The 20,667-nt window shown below is 45.7% G+C and overlaps 1 protein-coding gene and 1 long non-coding RNA gene across 10 annotated transcripts in view; one reads left to right on the forward strand and one right to left on the reverse strand.

The window, feature by feature from the left end:
* Positions 1–17,416: 17,416 nt before the first annotated feature.
* Positions 17,417–19,010, reverse strand: PCBP1 (poly(rC) binding protein 1). The gene has a single exon (NM_001256921.2). It carries the CDS (start codon positions 18,875–18,877, stop codon positions 17,807–17,809), a length of 1,071 nt encoding a protein of 356 aa, NP_001243850.1. The 5' UTR covers positions 18,878–19,010; the 3' UTR covers positions 17,417–17,806.
* Positions 19,011–19,613: 603 nt separating this feature from the next.
* The window catches only part of LOC102150720 (uncharacterized), a 97,959-nt gene continuing 96,905 nt past the window's right edge, over positions 19,614–20,667 (forward strand). For 7 of the 9 annotated variants that reach the window (XR_011426004.1, XR_011426005.1, XR_011426007.1 and 4 more), the window contains exon 1: positions 20,094–20,520. This is a non-coding gene — a long non-coding RNA (uncharacterized lncRNA). Of the gene's footprint in view, positions 20,521–20,667 lie in introns of all 9 variants that reach the window. The other 2 variants (XR_001378447.3, XR_011426010.1) reach the window with 2 other exon arrangements.

Here is a 20,667-nt window from a genome sequence, read left to right on the forward strand (position 1 = left end):
AAATCACACAATGAGGGAGCCAAGTCCATGGCCTAGCCTCAGGTTTTTCCTAAGTGACTACAACATGAAGGATTTTTCAAAGCTTTGCATATCAGAATTTGCTGATATTTCCATTCAGAGAAGACTCCCTTCCACCCGGTCCATGTCCTTCCTCTCATTCCATTGCCAGTTTCCCCACAGCCTTGCTGGAGGAAACTCCCTCCTCTGAGAATAGAGTAGGAACAAAACTTGCTAGAAAAATGTGAAGCATTCCTAACTATGCCACCTCCACAGCGCAGCAGGCTTTGCAATGCTATCTTTGTGCCTTCAGATAAAGAGATCAAAGTTTCTCCAAGATCTGATTCCCCAGGCTGATTTACCTGAGGAGGGGTGGGGGTGGGGATGCAGATGGAAATTTCTGTTTCAAAGGTGAAGTCTCCATCATGGCCCGCAGCACTGGATCTGTACTAGCAAGGGAACCAGCCCTGTTCTCTGGCTGTGGGATCAGATACAAAACCTAGGGCAGAGTGTGACCTCAATTTAGAATCCTGGAATGTCTATGCTGGAAGGGGCCTTCGGCCTATCTAGGCCAACCCGCCCATTTTACAGATAGGGAAATTGACATGCCTGAAGGGGCAGACCAGACCTGGAGACAAGTGCTCTTGGCTTTTTGTTTTAATTGAAATATATTTGACATATAACATTGTGTAAATTTAAGGTGTACAACATGTTAATTTGATTCATTTTATATATTGAAATGTGATTGCCACTGTAGCAATAATTAGCACCTCGGTCACGATACATAATTATTCTCTCTTTTTAGTGGTTGAAATCATTAAGTTCTAGTCTCTTAATAAGTTTGATACTTATAATACAATATTGTTGTCTCTATTCACTCTACTGTGCTATTTACTACTCACTGGAAGTGCTCTTGGCTTTATGTCCAGTGTACTTTCTACAACCTCCTGCTGCTTTCATCTATTAGCGTGTATGGGGGTATAGGTTTATAAATAAATAAAAGTTGAGAGATGAAAAAAACTGAACAGAATGTGCCCTAAAGTAACTATATTTTAAAAATGCACCAGTTCAGAAAGAGCCCAAGTCAAAATGCTGAGCCTTTAAGAAGCTGTATGGCCCTGTGCCCTTCCTTCCTTGTAGTGAGCTCCCTTCACTCCAGCAACCCCTTGTCTGAGTTTGGGACATCGGCACAGCTTCAGTGGGTTATGGTCAGGTGGGCAGAATGGACTGGGAGAGCAAATGAGGGAGCCTGGGCTTGGGGGATCTGGTCTGCATATGGACCAGTTAACTTTTTCCTTCAGTGATTCTCGTGCGTGGCTGCACATTAGAATCACCTGGGCAGGGGCCGACCCCGTGGCCGAGTGGTTAAGTTTCTGCGCTCGGTTCAGCGGCCCAGGGTTTCGCTGGTTTGGATCCCGGGCGCAGACCTAGTAGCACTCATCAGGCCGTGCTGAGGCAGCATCCCACACAGCAGAACTAGAAGGACCTACAACTAGAATATACAACTATGCACTTGGGGGCTTTGGGGAGAAGAAGAAAAAAAGAGAAAGATTGGCAACAGATGTTAGCTCAGGTGCCAATCTTTAAAAAAAAAAGAATCACCTGAAAAAATCACCTGAAAAAATTCCAAAGCCCAGGCCCCAAACCAGACTAATTCCATCAAAATCTCTGGGGGTAGACCCTGGCATCAGGATTTCTCAAAGCTTCTCAGGTGATTACACTGGGCAGCCAAGGTGGAAAACCACTGCTCTTTCCCAAGATCACTTCCTGAACTTCTTACTCTGACCAGCATGTCAAAAAACTTTGGCAATCCTTGTAAAAGAAATTGGGAAAGAAGGGCTGGCTCAGTGGTCTAGTGGTTAAGTTTACTCACTCTGCTTCCATGGTGTGGGGTTCCCAGGTTCAGATCCTGGCTGTGAATCTACACACCACTCACCAAACCATACTGAGGAAGCATCCCTCGTACAAAATAGGGGAAGACTGGCACAGATGTTAGCTCAGCAACAATCTTCCTCAAGCTAAAAAAGGAAGATTGGCAACAGATGTTAGCTCAGGGCCAATCTTCCTCACCAAAAAAAAAAAAAAAAAAAGGAAAAAGAAATTGGGAAAGAGAATGCAGGGGTGTTTCAATCATGTTAAAAAACATTTAAAGTGTCTGTGTTCCTGAGGGTGGGTTTTTAACTTGGGTGTTCTCTGTCATGTGACAGCTCCTTTATTGTGTCAGGGCATGTGTCTGTGATGCACCCTAACTAGACCTCAAGGTCTTTGCCACCAGGAAGGCAGTCTGGCCAATTGGTTAATAATGGGGGTTCTGGAAACAGACTCACTTTCTTACCTAGGGCAAGTTACTAACTCAGTGCAAAGTGCCTGGCAAGTAGTCAACCTTGTAAAAACTGGAGCTATTATTATTATTATTATTAATATACAGCTTTGTACCTTCATGCTTCCTTGGGCAAAGTAGGTGTCCAATAAAAATTCATTGGTTAACGGGCATAGGGCAGCACTGTCCAACAGAAATATCATGGAAGCCATAGATGCAATTTCAAATTTTCTAGTAGCTATATTTTAAAAAGTAAAATGACAAGTGAAATTAATTTTAATAACACAGGTTACTTAACTCAGTATATCCAAATATTATCATTTCAACATGTAGTCACTATAAAAAAGTATTAATAAATTACTAATGAGCTATTTTATGCTTTTTTCCCCCATACTAAGACTTTGAAACCTGGTGTATATTTTACATCTTAATTCAGACCGGCCACATTTCATGTGCTCAGCGGCCACATGTGGCAAGTGGCTACATGTTGGACAGCAAAGGTTTGTTTCCTTCCCCAAACCTGCACATTGTTTCAATTGAGTGTGATCCGTTAGGCTGGTCGTGTCTCCCAACCCCTCCTCACAGGGGCATCCACGCTCTGTCCAGGACTTCTGTTGTTCCAACCTGAGCCGCTTTTGAAAAAGGCCATGGTTTTTAGACTAATTTGGTAAATGCCAATCCTTGTGCAAACATCCTCACGCCTTTGCAAGACCCATCGGCCTCATCCTTGCTTCAGCTTGCCTGTTTGCACTGGGAAATTTGTGGCCCTAAGAGGAAAGTTACATTTTCTGTCTTAATTTTTACAAAAATATTTGGTTGGCCCAAAAGGCAGCCTGCCCAGGGGCAGGGTGGGAAGTTCACAGGAGCCTCTGTACCTGCGACTCTTCCCACCCAGGCCCGCCCTGCTGGGGTGGCAGCCCAGCGCCCGCCCTCGCCGCCAAGCAGCATGAGTCATCACGGTCACTGGTTAAACCTTCGCTGCAGCCTCAGAGCCGCTTTTGTTTTTCAGTTGAATAGGCAGCCCGAAACACACACACACACACACACACACACACACACACACGCAGTGAACTAGGGCTTGGTTCTTAAGCAGGAAAGTATACTGTTTGCCATAATTACTACCATGTTCCTGAACCTGGCTCTCCAGTGCCATTCCAGGGGTAGCTGGGTCTCTCTGTTGGGGAAGCTCTCTGTGGTTTAAATTAAGGCAAGAGGTTGGAGAGGAATTCAGATCCTGACCGAAGGGCAGAACAAGGCAGGAATTCATCCACCTCTGACATCCTCCGGTGTCCACGGTCCCCACAGGAACCCACTGCTTCAGCCAGGACAGCCGGGCCGCTCCTTGCCTTCCCACCTAGCATGTGGAGATTCAGTCTCCACAGACACAAATTTACTTTTGGACCTCAGAAACTCTCGACCATGGTTGCACATTAGAATCACCAGGGCAGCTTTTAAAATTTCTGATGCCCAGGCCAAAAACCAGACCACTTAAATCAGACTCTCTTGAGGCCTTTACTCTGTGACCAGGTGGATTTTTGATTTCCAGTTTCGACCAGAACCTTAAGCTCTGCCCAGAGCCCTTGTCGGCAGGCCCCAGCGCAGTGATTGCACACCTCCACTGCTCCCTGGGGCTCCCACTCTCCGTCCTTGGCCAGTCTGTTTGAGAAAGGACAGAGGTGGGAAATTATTTTCTCCCAAGGCACCAATCCTCACCCATCTTACATCCTCCCCTCCCACTTCAGAGAAAGCAGAGATGGAGGCTAACAAGCACTCACCGTGGGGGCCCATCCCTCCCACACCCTCTGGGCTTTGCTGGGTTCTATTTTCTTCTGTCTCCTTCTCAAACTTTTAGTCTGTTTCACTGTCTTTTTCCTTTCTGCTTATGAACATCCTCATGTCACTACCACCTGAAAAATCTTAATCTCCTCCTCAGTTGTCTTCCCTTCAACTTAGTACCTTATCTCTTTGCTTCTCTTCCCTACTAAGTTTCTTCAAGCAGCAGTCCTTATGGCAGTCTGCACTGTCTCACCTCTGCTCAACCCACTGCAGGTGACTCCAGCCCCATCACAGTGCTAACACTCTTGACGCTCACTAAAGTCACAGCGACCTCCTAGATTCTAAATCTTTGGCCTGTTTTCCATCATCCCCCTCTTTACTCTTTGGCTGTGTTGATTACTTCCTCTCTCTTGAAATCCATCTTTGTTCTCCTGTGACTCCTCTCTTTACTGATTTCCACTCATCTCTTTGAGGGTTTCCTCTTCCTCTACTCAGCCTTGAGATTGGTCTTCCCCAGTTCTATCCTTGGCCTTCTCTCCATGTGAATTTATCTATCCCAAGGCTTCAACTACTACCTATATGATGCTTACTCCCAAATCTTTGACTCTAGCCCAGATTTCTTGTGTGTCTAGCTGTCTACTGGACATCTCCACACTAAAATACCTTTGAGCATGTCCAAAATGGAACCCATTATATTCTTCCCATCAAATTTGCTCTTTCTCTAGTCATCATACTTAACAGCAAAATACTGGAAGTATAACCATAAAAGTTAGGAACACAAAAAGGTGCCCGCTGCCATCACTATTATTTAGAATTGTTCTGAAAGAACAATAGAAATCTGAATAGAAAGATCCATGCAATTCAATAAGTCTTAGAAGAAAAACAAATGAGAACAATACATGTTGGAAAGAAGGAAATTATCAATATTTGCAGGTGCAGAAAATTCCAGAGAATCACTTGAAAAACTAAGCTAATCAAACAATTTAGCAAGGTTGCCTGTTATAAATTAATGACACACTAAGACAATAGCATTGCTTTGTGCCATTATTCCTTCGCTCATTTAAAAACTTTTATTGATATGTGGTCTCTGTTCTCATGAAGCTTACATTCTAGGAATAAGTTAGAGATTATATTGAAAAAAAAAGATCCCACTTATAATAGCCACCACAAATATAAAATATCCAGGAATAAACTTAACCAGTAATGTATGTGAAGGACCTATCAGAATAAAACCATTCAGAGAAATAAAAGGAATCTTTAAAAGTGGAAAGAAATACTATGTACCTAGATTAGAAAGTCTAACATGAATTTTAAATTTTAATCAATTTATTTTGGAGGTACTTTGAGACAATAAATTTAGTCAGAAGTTTAAATGAGAGGAAATGGTCAAAAAAGCATTGAAAGGGTATAAGGCTTGTGCTACCAGTTACTATCACTTAGTACCTACACAAAACAACCGAACAGGATAGAGCTGGCACAGGAAAAGAGAGGCATATTGATAAAACAGAAAGGAAAGTCTAAAATAAAAAAGAATGCATTATCTAATAAAGTCCTTTCTCATCAATGGGGAAAAGGATGGATTAGTCTAGGGAATGACAAAAATTTTCATCTTGGTGCCAAATCTTACAGGTGGGAGGTAGCTGCCTAAAGTTCTCGAAGGGCTGTGAGGCCTACCTAGTCTAGGGTTAGCCAGCAATTCTGCATTTGATTAAAATGTCTTCCTGGGGCCCATGAGGGGAAGCCTACACTCAGGCCACATATTTGCCATTCCTGGATTATTCAATAAATATCATTGGGACAACGAGCCAGCAATTTAGGGAAAAAACTATTAGCTTTTCCCATCATATATACCAAAACAGATTTCAGATGGATTAGATGTAAATGTAGAAAATGAAAACATAAAATGTTGGAAGAAAAAGGAGGAAATTTTTTTTTTAATAATTGTTGTGGTAAGGGAAGGACTTCCCAAGCGTGACACTAAAGACAGAAACCATAAAGTTAAAGATTGACAGATTTAGCTACTCAATCATTAGAAACTTCTACAGAGCAGAAGTTAAAAGGAAACTGACAAATTAAGGGAAAAAAGCAGTATATATGATGAAGGATTAATTTTATACTCTATAAGGAGCACCTAAATAAATAAGAAAAATATGAACACCTCAATAGAAAAAGGTGAAAAAGGTGTTAATGGGTAATTTGCCAAAGGAGAAATGCAAAAAATGAGAAATATATAAATCTGTTTACTCATCAGTAATCTAAGGAATAAAAATTAACACAATGCCATGCTATTCTTTTCACTTGCCAGACTGGCAAAGAAAAGTCTCTAGTGTGGTTAAGAATGTGGGAGACAATATTGAGAAAATCCCAGCTAATGGCGCCTAGTTACCTTGGACACAGAATCCACTTTGTAAGGGTTTCTGATTACCTTTTGCAGAGAGCAGTCAAGCTATAGAAGGTAGCATTTACTGGAGAGATCTGCAAAAAGTTGCGAAAGGAGAAGACCTCTGTAGCTAAGCTATAATTCTGTAAATTTGTGGTTAGCTAGAATATCCTGTCAGACTGTTAAGTTCTAGTTTCTTTTTCTTATTTTAAAATGTCTCTTCCTAAGAAATGGGTCATGAGTGCTGGCTATTGTCCCCTAATAAAGCTTTAACTTCTTGGATACCCAAATCCCTTGCTAAAATTTTCAATATAAACTGGCCCCACCTCAGGGTTCAAGGAGACAGCCCCCTGCTGGGCACCACAGTGTTGGCATGAGGCCAGGAGGCCCACCCGGATGGATCATCTCCTCCCCTGTGAGGAACAGGAGACCCACAAGTCTCCAGCCTCCTGAGCAGGTGAGACCCACCTCATCCAACACACAAACAATAAAGCCCACCTTCGTCACTTAGTTCTGGGAGAGCAGGAGTCTTCTCCCCAAGGACATTTGTTTGGGAAGTGTCCTGGAGGATGACGTCAAAGGTGATCTCTGCTCTGGCTCAAATGTGATTTCATTTTCATTGTGTAATACTCAAATGATCAATAGAATAAAAATGGGAAGATTTTATTAATACTATAAAAGCAGTAATCAGGTACCTCCTGATGCCATCCTAAGCCCAACAGCCACATTCACACACTGCCAGTGGGAAATTACATTAGAGGACAATTTATTTGACTTCAGGTAGGGCAAGAAGAAAGGATGAAACCATTAAAAATACTGATAGGTTTGCCTATATAAAAATAATAATAATAAAAAGAAAACTCTTGCACAAGAAAAATATTTTCAACTCTATAAGGCAAAGGGCTAATATCCTGAATATGAAGAGTGCTCTTACAATCATTAAGATAAATGATGCCCATCCCAGGAAGAAAATATGCAAAAGATATGTAGAGAAGGCAATTTATAAAAGGAAAATTTAAATTACAAAAATTCATGGAAAAAGTTTCAACATTATTAGAAATGACAGGATGCAAATGAAAATCACAAAGAGAGCACACTTTTTGCTTAACAAATTAGCAAATGCTAAAAAAAAAAAAAATGATGGAGGTGCAGGGCAAAGGGCACAGTGGTAAGACTATACTTGGGTAAAAATTTTTTCTATAGAGCAGCATTTCTCAAAGAGTGGTCAGGGACCCCTAGGGCTCCTTGAGACCCTTTCAGGGGTCTGAGAGATCAAACTATTTTCATGATAGTTTTAAGATGTTATTTGCCCTTTTTATTCTCATTCTCTCATGAGTGTAGAGTATGGTTTTTTGGATGCTAGATGATGTGTGATATCACAGCAGATTGATACAGAAATAGATATAAGACTCCAGCATATTCTATTAAGTCAGACATTAAAGAGATTTGCAAAAATGTAAAACTGCTACTTTTCTCACTAAGTATTTTTGTTTCGGAAAATAGTTATTTTTAATAAAAAATATGTCACATGTTAACATTTAAAGAGTTCTTTATAGTTATTTTAAAGTGAATTAATATATAAATGTTTAAAATTTTTCTGTCTTTAATTTCTAAGACAGTTAATATGGATAGGAATAACCCACACCAACAAAAGCCCTTTAGGAACTTCAATAATTTTTAAGAGTGGAAAGGGGTCCCAAGACCACAAACTTTGAGAACTGCTACTCTAGAGCAAAGTGATCATATGCATGTAAAGCCTTGAAAATAGAGCGACCCTTTAAACCAGGTTTTCCTCTGAATAATTTGTCCTAAGAAAATAATCAGAGATGTATCTCAAGATATTTTTATAAGTATATTTACTACTGTATTAGTTAAGAGAGCAAAATGTAAAAACAACTTAAATGTCTGTAAATAGGAGATTGGTTAAATAAATTACATCAATGTAATATAGTACATATAGCTAATAAAAAATACTGCCACAGGGGCCAGCCCGGTGGTGCAGCAGTTAAGTGCTCACGTCCGCTTCGGCGGCCTGGGGTTCGCCGGTTCGGATCTCGGGTGTGGACATGGTACCGCTTGGCACGCCATGCTGTGGTAGGCATCCCACATATAAAGTAGAGGAAGATGAGCAGCGATGTTAGCTCAGGGCCAGTCTTCCTCAGCAAAAAGAGGAGGACTGGCAGCAGATGTTAGCTCAGGGCTAATCTTCCTCAAAAAAAAAAATACTGTTACAAAATAGCATTTATTGTAGTGAAAATGTTTACAATTTATTAAGTTAAAAATAGGATATAATGAAAGAAGAGTTTTTTCAACAAATGGTGCTGGATCAAATCAATATCCATATGCAAAAGAATGAATTTGGACCCCTACTCGGACCATGTAGAAAAATTAAATCAAAATGGATCAAAGACCTAAATCCAAATCATGAAGATTTACACTTTTTTTTTTTAAAGAGTTTTATAATGTAAGAGGTAGAACTATAAAACGCTTAGGAGAAAACATAAGTATAAATCTTGATGACCTTGGATTAAGCAATGGTTTCTTAGATATGACACTAAAAGCACAACAATCAAAGAAAAACAAAGATAAACTGGACTTCATCAAAATTAAAAACTTTTGTCCTTCAAAGGATACTATCAAGAAAGTCAGAGAAAACTCACAGAACGGGAGAAAATATTTGCAGTCATCTATCAGACAAGATTCTAGTATACAGAATATATAAAGAACACTTACAACTCAAAAATAAAAAGACAAATAACCCAATTTTTAAAATGGGCAAAGTATTTGAATAGACATTTCTCCAAGAAGACTTTCAAATGACTGATAAGCACAAGGAAAGATACTCAATGAAGGAAATGCAAATCATTAGCGAAATGCAAATCATTAGCGAAATGCAAATCAAAAGCATAATGAAGTACACCTTATGCCCGCTAGGATGACTACCAAAAAAAAAAAAACAAGGAAACTAACAAGCATTAGCAAGAAGGTAGAAAAATTGAAACTCTCATATACTGCTGGTGGGAATGTAAGATGGTGCAGCCGCTGTGGGAAACAATTTGGCAGCTCCTCAAGAAGTTAAACACAGAGTTACCATATGACCCAGCAATTTCACTCCTAGGTGTATACCCAAGAGAATTGAAAACATATGTCCACACAAAACTTGTACAGAAATGTTCACAACAGCATTACTCATAATAGCCAAAAAGTGGAAACAACCCAAATGTCTGTCAACTGATGAATGGATAAACAAAATGTGGTATAGTCATACAATGGAACCTATTCAGCCATAAAAAGGAATGAAGTTCTGTTACATGCTACAACATGGATGGACCTTGAAAACGTTATGCTACGTGAAAGAAGCCAGTCACAAAAGGTCATAGATTGTATAATTCTACTTACATGAAATGTCCAGAACAAGCAAATCCATTCAGTCAGAAAGTAGATTACTGGCTGCCCGGGCCCGAGGTAGACGGAGCAGGTGAGGAACGGGAGTGACTGGTAACGGGTGTGGGTTTCTTTTTGAGGTGATGAAAACATCTGGCATAAGATAGTGGCGATGATCACAACATTGTGAATATGCTAAAAACCACTGAACTGTACACTTTGGTGAATTTTATGGTTATGAATGATATCTCAGTTTAATAAAAAGAAAAATAGCATACAAATTAGTGTGGAGGGTATGGTCCCATTTTAAAAATAGTGTAAAAGGATATACTACTTTACTAGTAGAAATAATAGTAAATAATAGTAAATACTAATAATAGTAAAATAGTATACTACTTTAAAAGAGCAGTATATAGGGGCCGGCCCAGTGACACGGTGGTTAAGTGCGCACGTTTCGCTTCAGCAGCCCGGGGTTCGCCAATTTGGATCCCGGGTGTGGACATGGCACCAATGGGCAAGCCATACTGTGGTAGCCGTCCCACATATAAAGTAGAGGAAGGTGGGCACGGATGTTAGCTCAGGGCCAGTCTTCCTCAGCAAAAAGAGGAGGATTGGCAGCAGTTAGCTCGGCTAATCTTCCTAAAAAAAAATTTAAAAGAAAAGAGAGAGTAGTATATAAAACAAGGAGTAGAAGATACTAGTAGCAATATGCATTTTCATACATATTACATACTAATATATGTTCTATAAAAATATGTATCACTGTCGTAATTGAAACATTGGGCAATAAAAGTTATTAAAGACAGGGGTTGGCCCCGTGGCCGAGGGGTTAAGTTCGCGCGCTCCGCTGCAGGCGGGCCAGTGTTTTGTTGGTTCGAATCCATGGCACTGCTCATCAAACCAGCTGAGGCAGTGTCCCACATGCCACAACTAGAAGGACCCACAACGAAGAATATACAACTATGTACTGGGGGGCTTTGGGGAGAAAAAAGGAAAAAATAAAATCTAAAAAAAAAAGTTATTAAAGACAAAATAAAGCAATGTGCATACTATCCGTTCATTTAGACTCTCCCAGGGGCAGTTTTTCTGGCCTTGTGAGACAATGCAGAATAGTGGTTACAAAGCAGCTTGGGAGCCACGTCACCTGTGTTCAAATACTGGCTCTGCCACTGGCTAGCTCTGTAACCTTGGACAAGTGACCTCACTGCTTTGTGCCTCAGTTTTCTCACCTGTAAAATGACATCAAAATAATATCTACCTCATAGGGCCCAGTGGAGTCAATGAGTTAATTCACTTAAAGTGCTTGGAACAGTGCTTTGCACATGGTAAGCATTTGACAAACATTAGCCCATCCTGGAGATGTTGCTTGCAGCGGCTCAGGTTCCAGGCTGCGGAATGACCACATCTGACCTCAGGAAGGTCCTGTCAGGAGCCGGTGGGGGAGGGTTCTCTTAAGGGCCCTCTGAGCAAGCCCAGAAAATGCTTTTTGAAGTTGGTAAACTAACAGATGGAGGCACAGGTTTTAATCCACATGGAGGCAGGTTTAAGAAAGTGCGTCTGTCTTCTCAGTGTGGTTGAACTGCTCAGGGAATAACTGATCTGGTGCCTTCCACCCCGCGAGTGACTAACTGGGTGATGTGTTTGCTGTCACTGAAGTACAGCTGCCTCAGCTCCTTACCAAGGTGCACTCAGCCTGGTGGCAAACGTCTGGAGTCCTCATCCACCACTGGGAGCAGAGGGAGGCAAGCCCTCTCCCTACTTGAGTGGACTCGGGTCCAGCGGGCACTCAGGGGAGCCAGTGCCCTCTCACAGAGCCCTTGCTGCTAGGGCATGAGAGCAGGAGAAGGAGGGGAAGGGGGCTTGGGTCCTCTTAGGGGCTAACTCCGCCTCTGTGTTGCCTTCTCTGGCATGCCGCTCTTTGCCTTCCCCTGTACTGTCCTCTCTTCCTCCCCGTGAAGTCTGAAGGTGACAGCACCTTCAGGGATGTTCAGAGCAAATCTCTCACGTGGTTCCTTCCTTTCTGCTTCCTCCTCCATCAAGCCCTCATGAATACTTACCCCAAATGCCAAGCTGGGGCTTGGTGCTGCCAGTTTTTTGTTAACTTCCGTTTTTCTCTCTTAGAGTATTTACGGAAGTCCTGTGTGTCAGAATTCAGCCCTGTGGCAGAAGGCAGAAGCAGGGATGCGTGCCCACAAAGGCAGCATTAATTCCCAAGGCAGCCCGAGAATTGTGGATATTATCTTGTCCAGTCTTCTCAGATGGAGGACTAAGACAAAAGGGGGAGGAGCTTGTCCAAGAGCACCCAGGGAGTTGATGCCAGAGCCAGGACTCGAACTCAGGTCTCCTGATCCTCAGCAGGTTGTAATACTCCTTGCAGAATGTTGATGCTCATGAGCAGAAGCCCCAGTTAGGAGCCTCAGAACCCCATGCAGGTAACGAGGAAGAAAGCCAGAGTCAGAATTAGGAGGAAATAATTTTTTCCCAAAGGCAAGGATGCCCAAATGGAATGACTCTGGGCAACTGCGAGTCATTCTACGTGGGAGGCTGAAGGCAGAGACAAGAGACTGGCAGGCCTTGCACTGGTGAGGCTGGTGGGAACAGATCCTTAAGGGTCTACAAGCTATGCTGAGAAGTTTGGATTTTCTTTTGTAGACCATGGGTGGAGGTGGGACTTGATGGCCTTTAAGCAAGGGAATGATATGGTCAGATTGGAATTTTAGGAAGGCCCCTCAGGTGGCCAGGCCAGGCAAGGTAGCTAGAGAACTTGGCAGTGGAAGGCTTCTCCGGTGGTGATGGCCTATTTATATGTCTGGCTGGGTGCTGGTCCCATTGGCAGGAGGTGACAGGCCCAGCAATGCTGGACGGTATGTGGTTCACTACTTGGGATAGCCAAGAGTAGCAGGGGTTGAGGTGGGTTCAACTCATAAACCTCAAGCTCTTGGCAAACACTGCTTCCTTTCCAGGTGACAGAGGGTAAGTAGTGGCTCCAGGGGTGACCCAAGAGTGGTGATTCATTGCCCAAACTGCTGGCTGGGGTGGGGCACGTGGTAGTGGTGTACGTGTGTGCATGTTGAGTGCAGCAAGGGAGGGGACTGCGGACTTAGGGGAGACCAGCCTTCTAAACATGTGGGACAACTCCTGCGGCTATGACACAACAGGTGCTTGTCAACCTGTTCAGTCTCCTCCCAACTGTGGCACTGGCTGTGGCCTAACAGCTGGTGGTAGGAATGGGGCTGTGACAAGAAACACAGCAACTGCAGAGGGGGCTCATCGATTTCCAGTCCTCAATTCAGAAGAGGACAGGACATGCTCAAGCTGCCCCCAAGAGAAAGAGGAAGAGTCCAGAAATGCAAGTCCCCATAGGAAAGGGAACAAAGTGAATTAAATTCTAATAGTCAAACCGGCTTTGGGGCTGGCCTGGTGGTGCAGTGGTTAAGTTTGCACATTCTGCTTTGGAGGCCCGGGATTTGCTGGTTCGGATCCTGGGTGCGGACCTACACACTAATTATCAAGTCATGCTGTGACAGGCGTCCCACATGTAAAATAGAGGAAGATGGGCACGGATGTTAGCTCTGGGCCAACCTTCCTCAGCAAAAAACAGAAGAGGATTGGCAGCAGATGTTAGCTCAGGGCTAATCTTCCTCAAGAAAAAAAAACACAACAACGGGCTTTGCACTTGATATTCACTGTTCCAGGACCCCCTTCTATCCACAGTGCTTTCTTACCTGTAGCTTTTATTTTCAGCTTTCTATCAGCTCCTTATTATCTGCCTTTAGTGAAGTTCCTTTCAAAAACAAAAAACCAAAAAAACCTTTGCCCCAATTCTCCCCCTTCAAATTATTGTTCCATTTCTTTCCCACTTTGCACTACCAAGCATTTGAGCAATCTACACTCCTGTCTCCCCTTTCACCTCCCAGTCCTTCCTCTCCTGCCGTCACCTGGCTTCCCCCCATCACTCCCCTGAAACCCTGCTCCCCAAGGATACCCATGACGCTGAAATTGTCTTCCCCAGTATCCCCTTGAAGTGGTCTCTAAAATGACTGGGGGTGGGGGGTGGTATGTGGCCCGTGGCCAAGTGGTTAAGTTCGAGCCCTCTGCTTTGGTGGCCCAGGGTTTCGCTGGTTCGCATCCTGGGCATGGACCTAGCACTGCTCATCAAGCCATGCTGAGGTGGCGTCCCACATGCCACAACTAGAAGGACCCACAGCTAAAATATACAGCTATGTACCGGGGGGCCTTGGGGAGAAGAAGGCTCCCTGGTACATAGCTGTATATATTTTTTCAGTTGTGGATCCTTCCAGTTGATGAGCAGTGCCACGTCAGCATCCAGGATCCTAACCAACAAAACCCCGGGCTGCCGAAGCAGAGCTTGAGAACTCCACCACTCGGCCACGGGGCCGGCCCCAAAATAAAATCTTTAAAAAAAAAGAAAAAAAAAGAAAATGATGGGGGGAAGGGGTAAAAAAAAAAACTATTAGAAATTAAATTTCAGTTTTTTAAATCTAATTGTTAACATTTAAGGTTTTTTGTTTACAAATATATATAATATTTAGAATTATGCTTATATATAGTTTATAAATAAGCATGACTAGTATACATATATGCAATTTATAAATAAATAAATATGTAATAAGAGTATATGCCAAAGACTTTTTACTTTGAGAAAATGCTTGGAGGCCACTGGTTTTCAGGATGAAGCTCGAACCCTTCATTACGGCATTCAAGGCTGTTTATAATTTAGCCTCAAATGATTCTGTGGTTTCCTCCACCTCCCCCTCCCTCCCTTTACCATGCACAGGCTCTAAGTACAATGAGCGACTACACCTCTTTCAGTCGTACCAAAACATCGTTTTAGTTCAAACTGTTTTGCGCATAGTAGGTCTTCAGCCAAATCTGTTAAACCTCTCTGTAGCATTATTGTCACTCCATCAGCCTTGAAACTTTCCTCTTCGATTCCTCTCTAAGGCACTATCCCCGGTTTTTCTCCTGCTGCTTGGCCTATACCTTCTTCATTGGCTGCTTCTTCCATATTCACTCTACAAATACTTTACTGAGCCCCTGCTGTACGTCAGGTATGGTGACAGGCACTGGAGTTACAGTGGTGAACAGTTAGACTAGGTCCCTTACCAAAGCTCAGTCTCTAGCCCTTTCCTCCTGTTCACCTGTCTCCCTGTTGCTCAGACTTCCTTGAGAGTTTGTCTCCTGCTTCTAGCTACTGGCTGTATATTTCTACCTGCACAAACTCCCATCACCATGTCTGAATTCATTGCTCCAAGTCCTTATGTCTCTCTCTCTGGTCTCCACACCCGGTTTCAATCTCTTTTGCATTGGTCCCTTTCTATATGGATTCCTATTGATACCATTTCCCAACCTATATTAGAATCTGCTTCTTACTTGAGGTCTTCTTTTATTTTTTTTGGTGAGGAAGATGGTTGCTGAGCTATCTGTGTCAACCTTCCTCTGTTTTGTAAATGGGATGCCACCACAGCATGGCTTAATGAGCAGCGTGTAGGTTTGTGCCTGGGATCCGAACCAGTGAACCCTGGGTCATGTGAACCACTACGCTACTGGGCCGGTTCCTTTGAGGTAGTTTTCTAATTGCTGTTCCTGCCTTTAGTCTCTCCAAGTTGCCATTTATCCTGTGCCTTGCTGCCTAAATCATTATTTTACAAATAATTGCCAACTTTGCCTTTTAAGGGGAGGGGAGGGGAAGAGGAGGGGGTTGAGAAAAATTGGAGGCCTACTTTTCATAGGGCATGGGAACCACCTCGCCCAGCGAGTTTCAGGGACTCCTCACAAACCATGTGGATTGGTGTTTGAGGGTCCAACCTAATTATCCACTCTTGCCCTACTCTGCCAGCCTGACTTGTGCTCATTTCCAAAAGACAGTGAACCCATTTCTGGGTCTTGACTAGGGCCTCCTGTATCTGTCCTGGCGCCAGTCCAACTGTCTTCTCTCAGCTTATCATTTAATACACATTGCTTTGTTCCCTACCTTTCAATGTCTGTCTTCTCTGCCCGAAGATATTGTGGGCAGAAGCGGGCCTTTGGCTGTTTGCAATCTAAAGCATACTGAAGCGTACTGCGTTGTAAGCACTTGTTCTGCTTTACATGTATGCTTTCATTTGTCTTCAAGCCCAGGAGACGTGCACTTTTAACACCTCCATTTTCACAGAGTTTAAATAATTTGCCCAAGCCCAGAAGTGGTAGAATTCAAATTTGAACTCAGGTTTAATTCCAGAATTTGGGCTCGTTTCAGTGACTGCCTGCCTGATCCCACAGTGGGTGTAAAGCGCATGGTAGACCCCAACCTTACCTCCAGGGACGCTGGGAACCAGGTCTGTACCTCAGAAAAAAGCAGATGCCCTGTAGAAAGGAAGCCTCAACACGTAATCGATCACGGAGAAAATTCTCCTACAGAAATTTCTCTGCTCTTAGTGATCTCCTACAGTACCTGGGGTTTGAACTACACACTTCAGCACCCAATCATCTATTGTCTTGTTTTTTCTAGTGTGTCTGCCTAAATGCAGAGAATTTCCCTCCTCTCATCAAGTCCAGCCTAGCCTCGCTAGCTGATGTGGACAAGAGACTGTTAGGCCTTCACAGCAGGATCTTCCTAATCCACTGGTGAAGACAATCAGTGGCACTCAAATCTAAGAACTTTTTGGAGTGTTTAACAATGCAGTCTTCCGATTATATTCGGGGTGGGACGCAGGAATTTGTATTTTTAACACCGAGGTCATTGCTAAGCCATAGTCAATAGATCAGTCTACATTCCTGCCTGTGAGGACCGCCCCATATAGGCAGGATTATTTCCTGGTATAATGATTTCTCTAAACATTGCACACAGCTGAAGAATTAGAAGCTGGGCCTCCTTTGTTTCTGGATACACCACTTGGCAGGTGTAATAACATCCTCTGACAGGCTGCTTGCCACAGGTGCATGCTTAACACGTGCACCCCGCTGGTACCATCCCCCACCCAGTCCTGCTGCCCAACCAAAGACCCCCCATCCCTACCACCACCCTGCAGCAGTTGCCCTCTTCCAAGCCCTCAAACCCACCCTTACCCCTTTCCCTTCCCCCACCATCAGCCCCTCCCTTCACCCCCAGCCCAGCCCTTTCCTCCCCCCTTGTCTCTGGGTCCCCCCAGGCTCCTCCCACCTCAGAACAATTTTTTTGTTCCTGGCTAAGAGTTTCCCATGTGAGATTGGGGGTTGGGGGGATAGTCAGACGGGAGGACACATGGCCATTCCTCAGAGCTCCCACCGAATGGGCATACTTCTTCCACCCGAGAAAACCCTTATGTTTTCTACCAGAGAAACGGGCAGAGGCCTCTCTCTGGAACTTGGCTGGAGGGATGTCACCTCTGTGGGAGAGGCCCCGTCTGCAAGCAACCCAGAGCAGGCCCAGCCTACCGGGTTCCTTTGTTGGGACAGAGGGAATGGAATCTCACCAGTAAGGTGAAAAGGGCTGGAGAGAATACCAAGGACGCATCCACCCTTCTCCGTACGGATGCCTAACACTAAAAGGGGAAGGAAAAAAAAGCACCAACAAAGAGTTTAAGATAGTAGTTCCCAGCTTTTTCAAATATGAAGCATTGTTTAACCAATCCATTTTTTAATTTTTTAAATTCCTGACATTACAGAACTAAACTGAAATTTATTAACATTCCACTCTTACATTTCTTATCGACAAACAGAAATAAAATTCATGAGCCAAAAAACCCAAAACAAAACTAAAAACAGGGAAAAGCTTATAAAACTAAATATGGATCCCAGCATTAACAGCTGAACAGAGAATGTGATTTTTTAAATTCTTAGCGGATGATAAAGTTGTGTAGAAACTGAACACTTACAAATTATTTAAAACCTGGAATCACTGACCAGAAATTACACAGTTGGATCATGGGAAAACAGCAGAAAGGCGTTATGAGTGAACCTACACTGTTCTAGCTGCACCCCATGCCCTTCTCAGAAGAAAGCCTGGCATTGATTAGATATTGGGCCAGACTAATACTGGCAGCAGAGCCAGTGATAGTAACCTGCCTACCAGAAGAGCCTTCCACTGGATTGGCAATTTTGATCTGGGCCCCGGACATCTGGCGGATCTCATTAATGTTGGCGCCTTGGCGCCCGATTATGCAGCCAATTAAGTTATTTGGAATGGTGAGTTCATGGGTGGTTTGAGTAGATGCATCCAAACTTGCCCAATAGCCTTTCACCTCTGGAGAGCTGGAGTCAATTCCGGCGAATCCGGTCCCGCCGTGCATCATGGCAAAGTGAGACTGTTGTCTTGCCACCTGGTTCAGCTTGGCCAGATCGAGCGGAGAAATGGTGTGTTGTCCTTGAATCGAGTAGGCATCTAGAGGTGGTCCCTCCAGGTCATGGGTGGCGTGGGGGTAGCCCGCAGCGTCGCTGCACCGATCTTGGCCGCCCGCGCAGATGACTGGAGAGCTGGCCGGCATGGGCTGGTACGGAATGGTCATGACTCTCCCTTGCGGAGACTGGGAGAGCGTCTCCAGCATGACCAGGCAGATCTGCTTGACACACTCGGTGACAGACTGCGGCACGCCAGCAATGGTGATGGCCCGCTCGGTGGAGTTGGGCAGCATATCCCCCGCCACCTGGACCTGGGCCCCCGTACTCTCGCGGATCTCTTTGATCTTACACCCGCCTTTCCCAATCAGGGAGCCGCACTGGGTGGCCGGCACCACGAGCCTCAGGGTGACCGGGGGCCTGCTGGCCGCCGTGCTGTTGGTCATGGAGCTGTTGATATCTTCTTCCAGCTTGTCGATGATCATAGCGAAGGCCTTAAAGATGGCATTGGTGGGGCCGGTCAGAGTGATGATTCTCTCCGGGCAATTCCCCTCCGAGATGTTGATCCGCGCGCCACTCTCCTCGCGGATCCTCTTAACCGACTCCCCTTTCTTCCCAATGATGCTTCCTACTTCCTTTCCGTGCATAAGCAGCCGAATGGTGAGAGTCACATTTAGTCCACTTTCAGTCACACCGGCATCCATGGCGAGCGGCGGGCGGCGTTCGGGGGAGTTGGGCTCGTTACGTGGTCAAGTCTTTGGTGGCTGGCGGGGGGGAGGGGAGATGTAGGCCCAAAACTGCCGGCGCGAGGCGAGCGAGGGCCGCGGGAGCGAGCGGGCGCGGGCGGGAGGCCGCGGCGTCGTCGCAGGGGCGGGCGGCGGCGGCGGAGGGGGCGAGCGGGGCCGGGAGCGGCGGGCGGGCGGGTGGGCGAGGGCGCGGCGGTGGCGACTCCGGCGGCAGCCTCGGCGGTCTGGGCGGGGCGGGAAGCCCGCTTTCAACCCCGCGTACCCTCTGACCCCGGAAGTGCTTGCTGCGCAGGACCCCTTGAAAAAAATGAGGACCCGTCTTTTTTAGGTCACAAGATTGCGCCAACTCCCACACGGTAGTTTTTAAAAAACCCTTTTAACAGCCTAGAGTTGAAAATAAAGCCCCGATGGACAAAAGCTGTGAGCCCGGCAACGTTTTAAAAGGAACCTGTATTTTATTAACCCTAGCGACCCCGGCAAGTGTTTGGAAACGTTAGTGTTCTGAATTGCGGCGACACATTATTCTCCATCTCTATAGAAGGGATTTCGACAGGGAGCGACGCGGGCAGCCCCGGCGGTAACTGCAGGCGGCAGCTGGGACGCCGCGGTTTTAAAACGTGCGCGTGAGGCGGCCAGAGCGCAGGCGCGAGGGTGTGGGGAGGCGGGCGGGGCAGCCGCGGACTTCCGGGGGGGAAGGGCGGCGAGGCGAGGCCTGCGGGGCGGGCGCGCGCGCTGACGGGCACGTGGGGCCCTTTCGTCCCCGGCGTCCGGGCGCCCCGCACCAACCCCCACCCCTGCCCAGACCCCGCGGTGGCGTCCGGTGAAGAGAAAGACCGAAACCCAGCCCCCCGCCGGGGTCCGAATCGGGGCTCTGTTCATGGTTTCTGGGAAGTGCTAGAAACACGGCCCTAAAAAGAATGGCGTCCATTTACATAATGCTTTGTTTGCATTTTCCAAGTTTCTTTCGCTTAAACCCGCAGAAACCCCACCTCCTGCCCTAGTGTCGTTTTAGTCCTGGCAGCCGCGTCAGACATTTAAGACAATGGTGTGCTTCTTGGGGCCGAATTTATTCAGGGGGTGCCGACCCGTGCGTTGGGGCGTCCCTGCAGTCCAGGCCCCGCTGCCGCCTTTCGGCCCTTGCCCCTCGGTGCAGCCGCCGCGCCCTGCGCGCTCCGGGGGCGGCCCCCGCGGGCCGCCATCTTGGAAGGCCTTTCCTGCGGGTGTCGCTGCCTCACGTTCCTCTCGTCAAAGAAAGGGCGCTCTGGACGCTGCCGTACCCGTTCCTTTCTGCCCCTTCCCCTCTCCTCCACCTAAGCCAGGCAGAAAAGGCCGTGTGCGCCCCGTACTGCAGGGTCCCGCAGGGATAGCGGCTAACGTGGCGGCCCCTCCGCCCCCTCCCTTCCCCACGGCGGTGGCCGCCATTTTTCCTGAACACAAAATGGCGACACGTGGCCTGGATTCGTCGCCAACGAGAAATTGGGGTCGGCCCGAAAGCTCTAGAAGGCGACCCCCACCCCGTGCCCGTGGGCCGGGGCCTTTCCGTGCGCGGCGAGTGCGCCGACCGCTTTGGGATAAAGCCCCGCAGGCTGGTCCAGACCTCGGTGGGCGAATTTTAATGCATTTCCTCCATTAATTGAAACGGGAATGCGGATAACCGTAAAGTGTAGGAAGAATACTGAGTCTCGCGCGTTTTAAATTTAATGATGGATAATAGGGGGCAGTAGCAGTGGGTGATTTGGGCCCCCAGT

This window comes from Equus caballus, chromosome 15 (assembly GCF_041296265.1).
Source record: "Equus caballus isolate H_3958 breed thoroughbred chromosome 15, TB-T2T, whole genome shotgun sequence".
Lineage (NCBI taxonomy): Eukaryota > Metazoa > Chordata > Mammalia > Perissodactyla > Equidae > Equus > Equus caballus.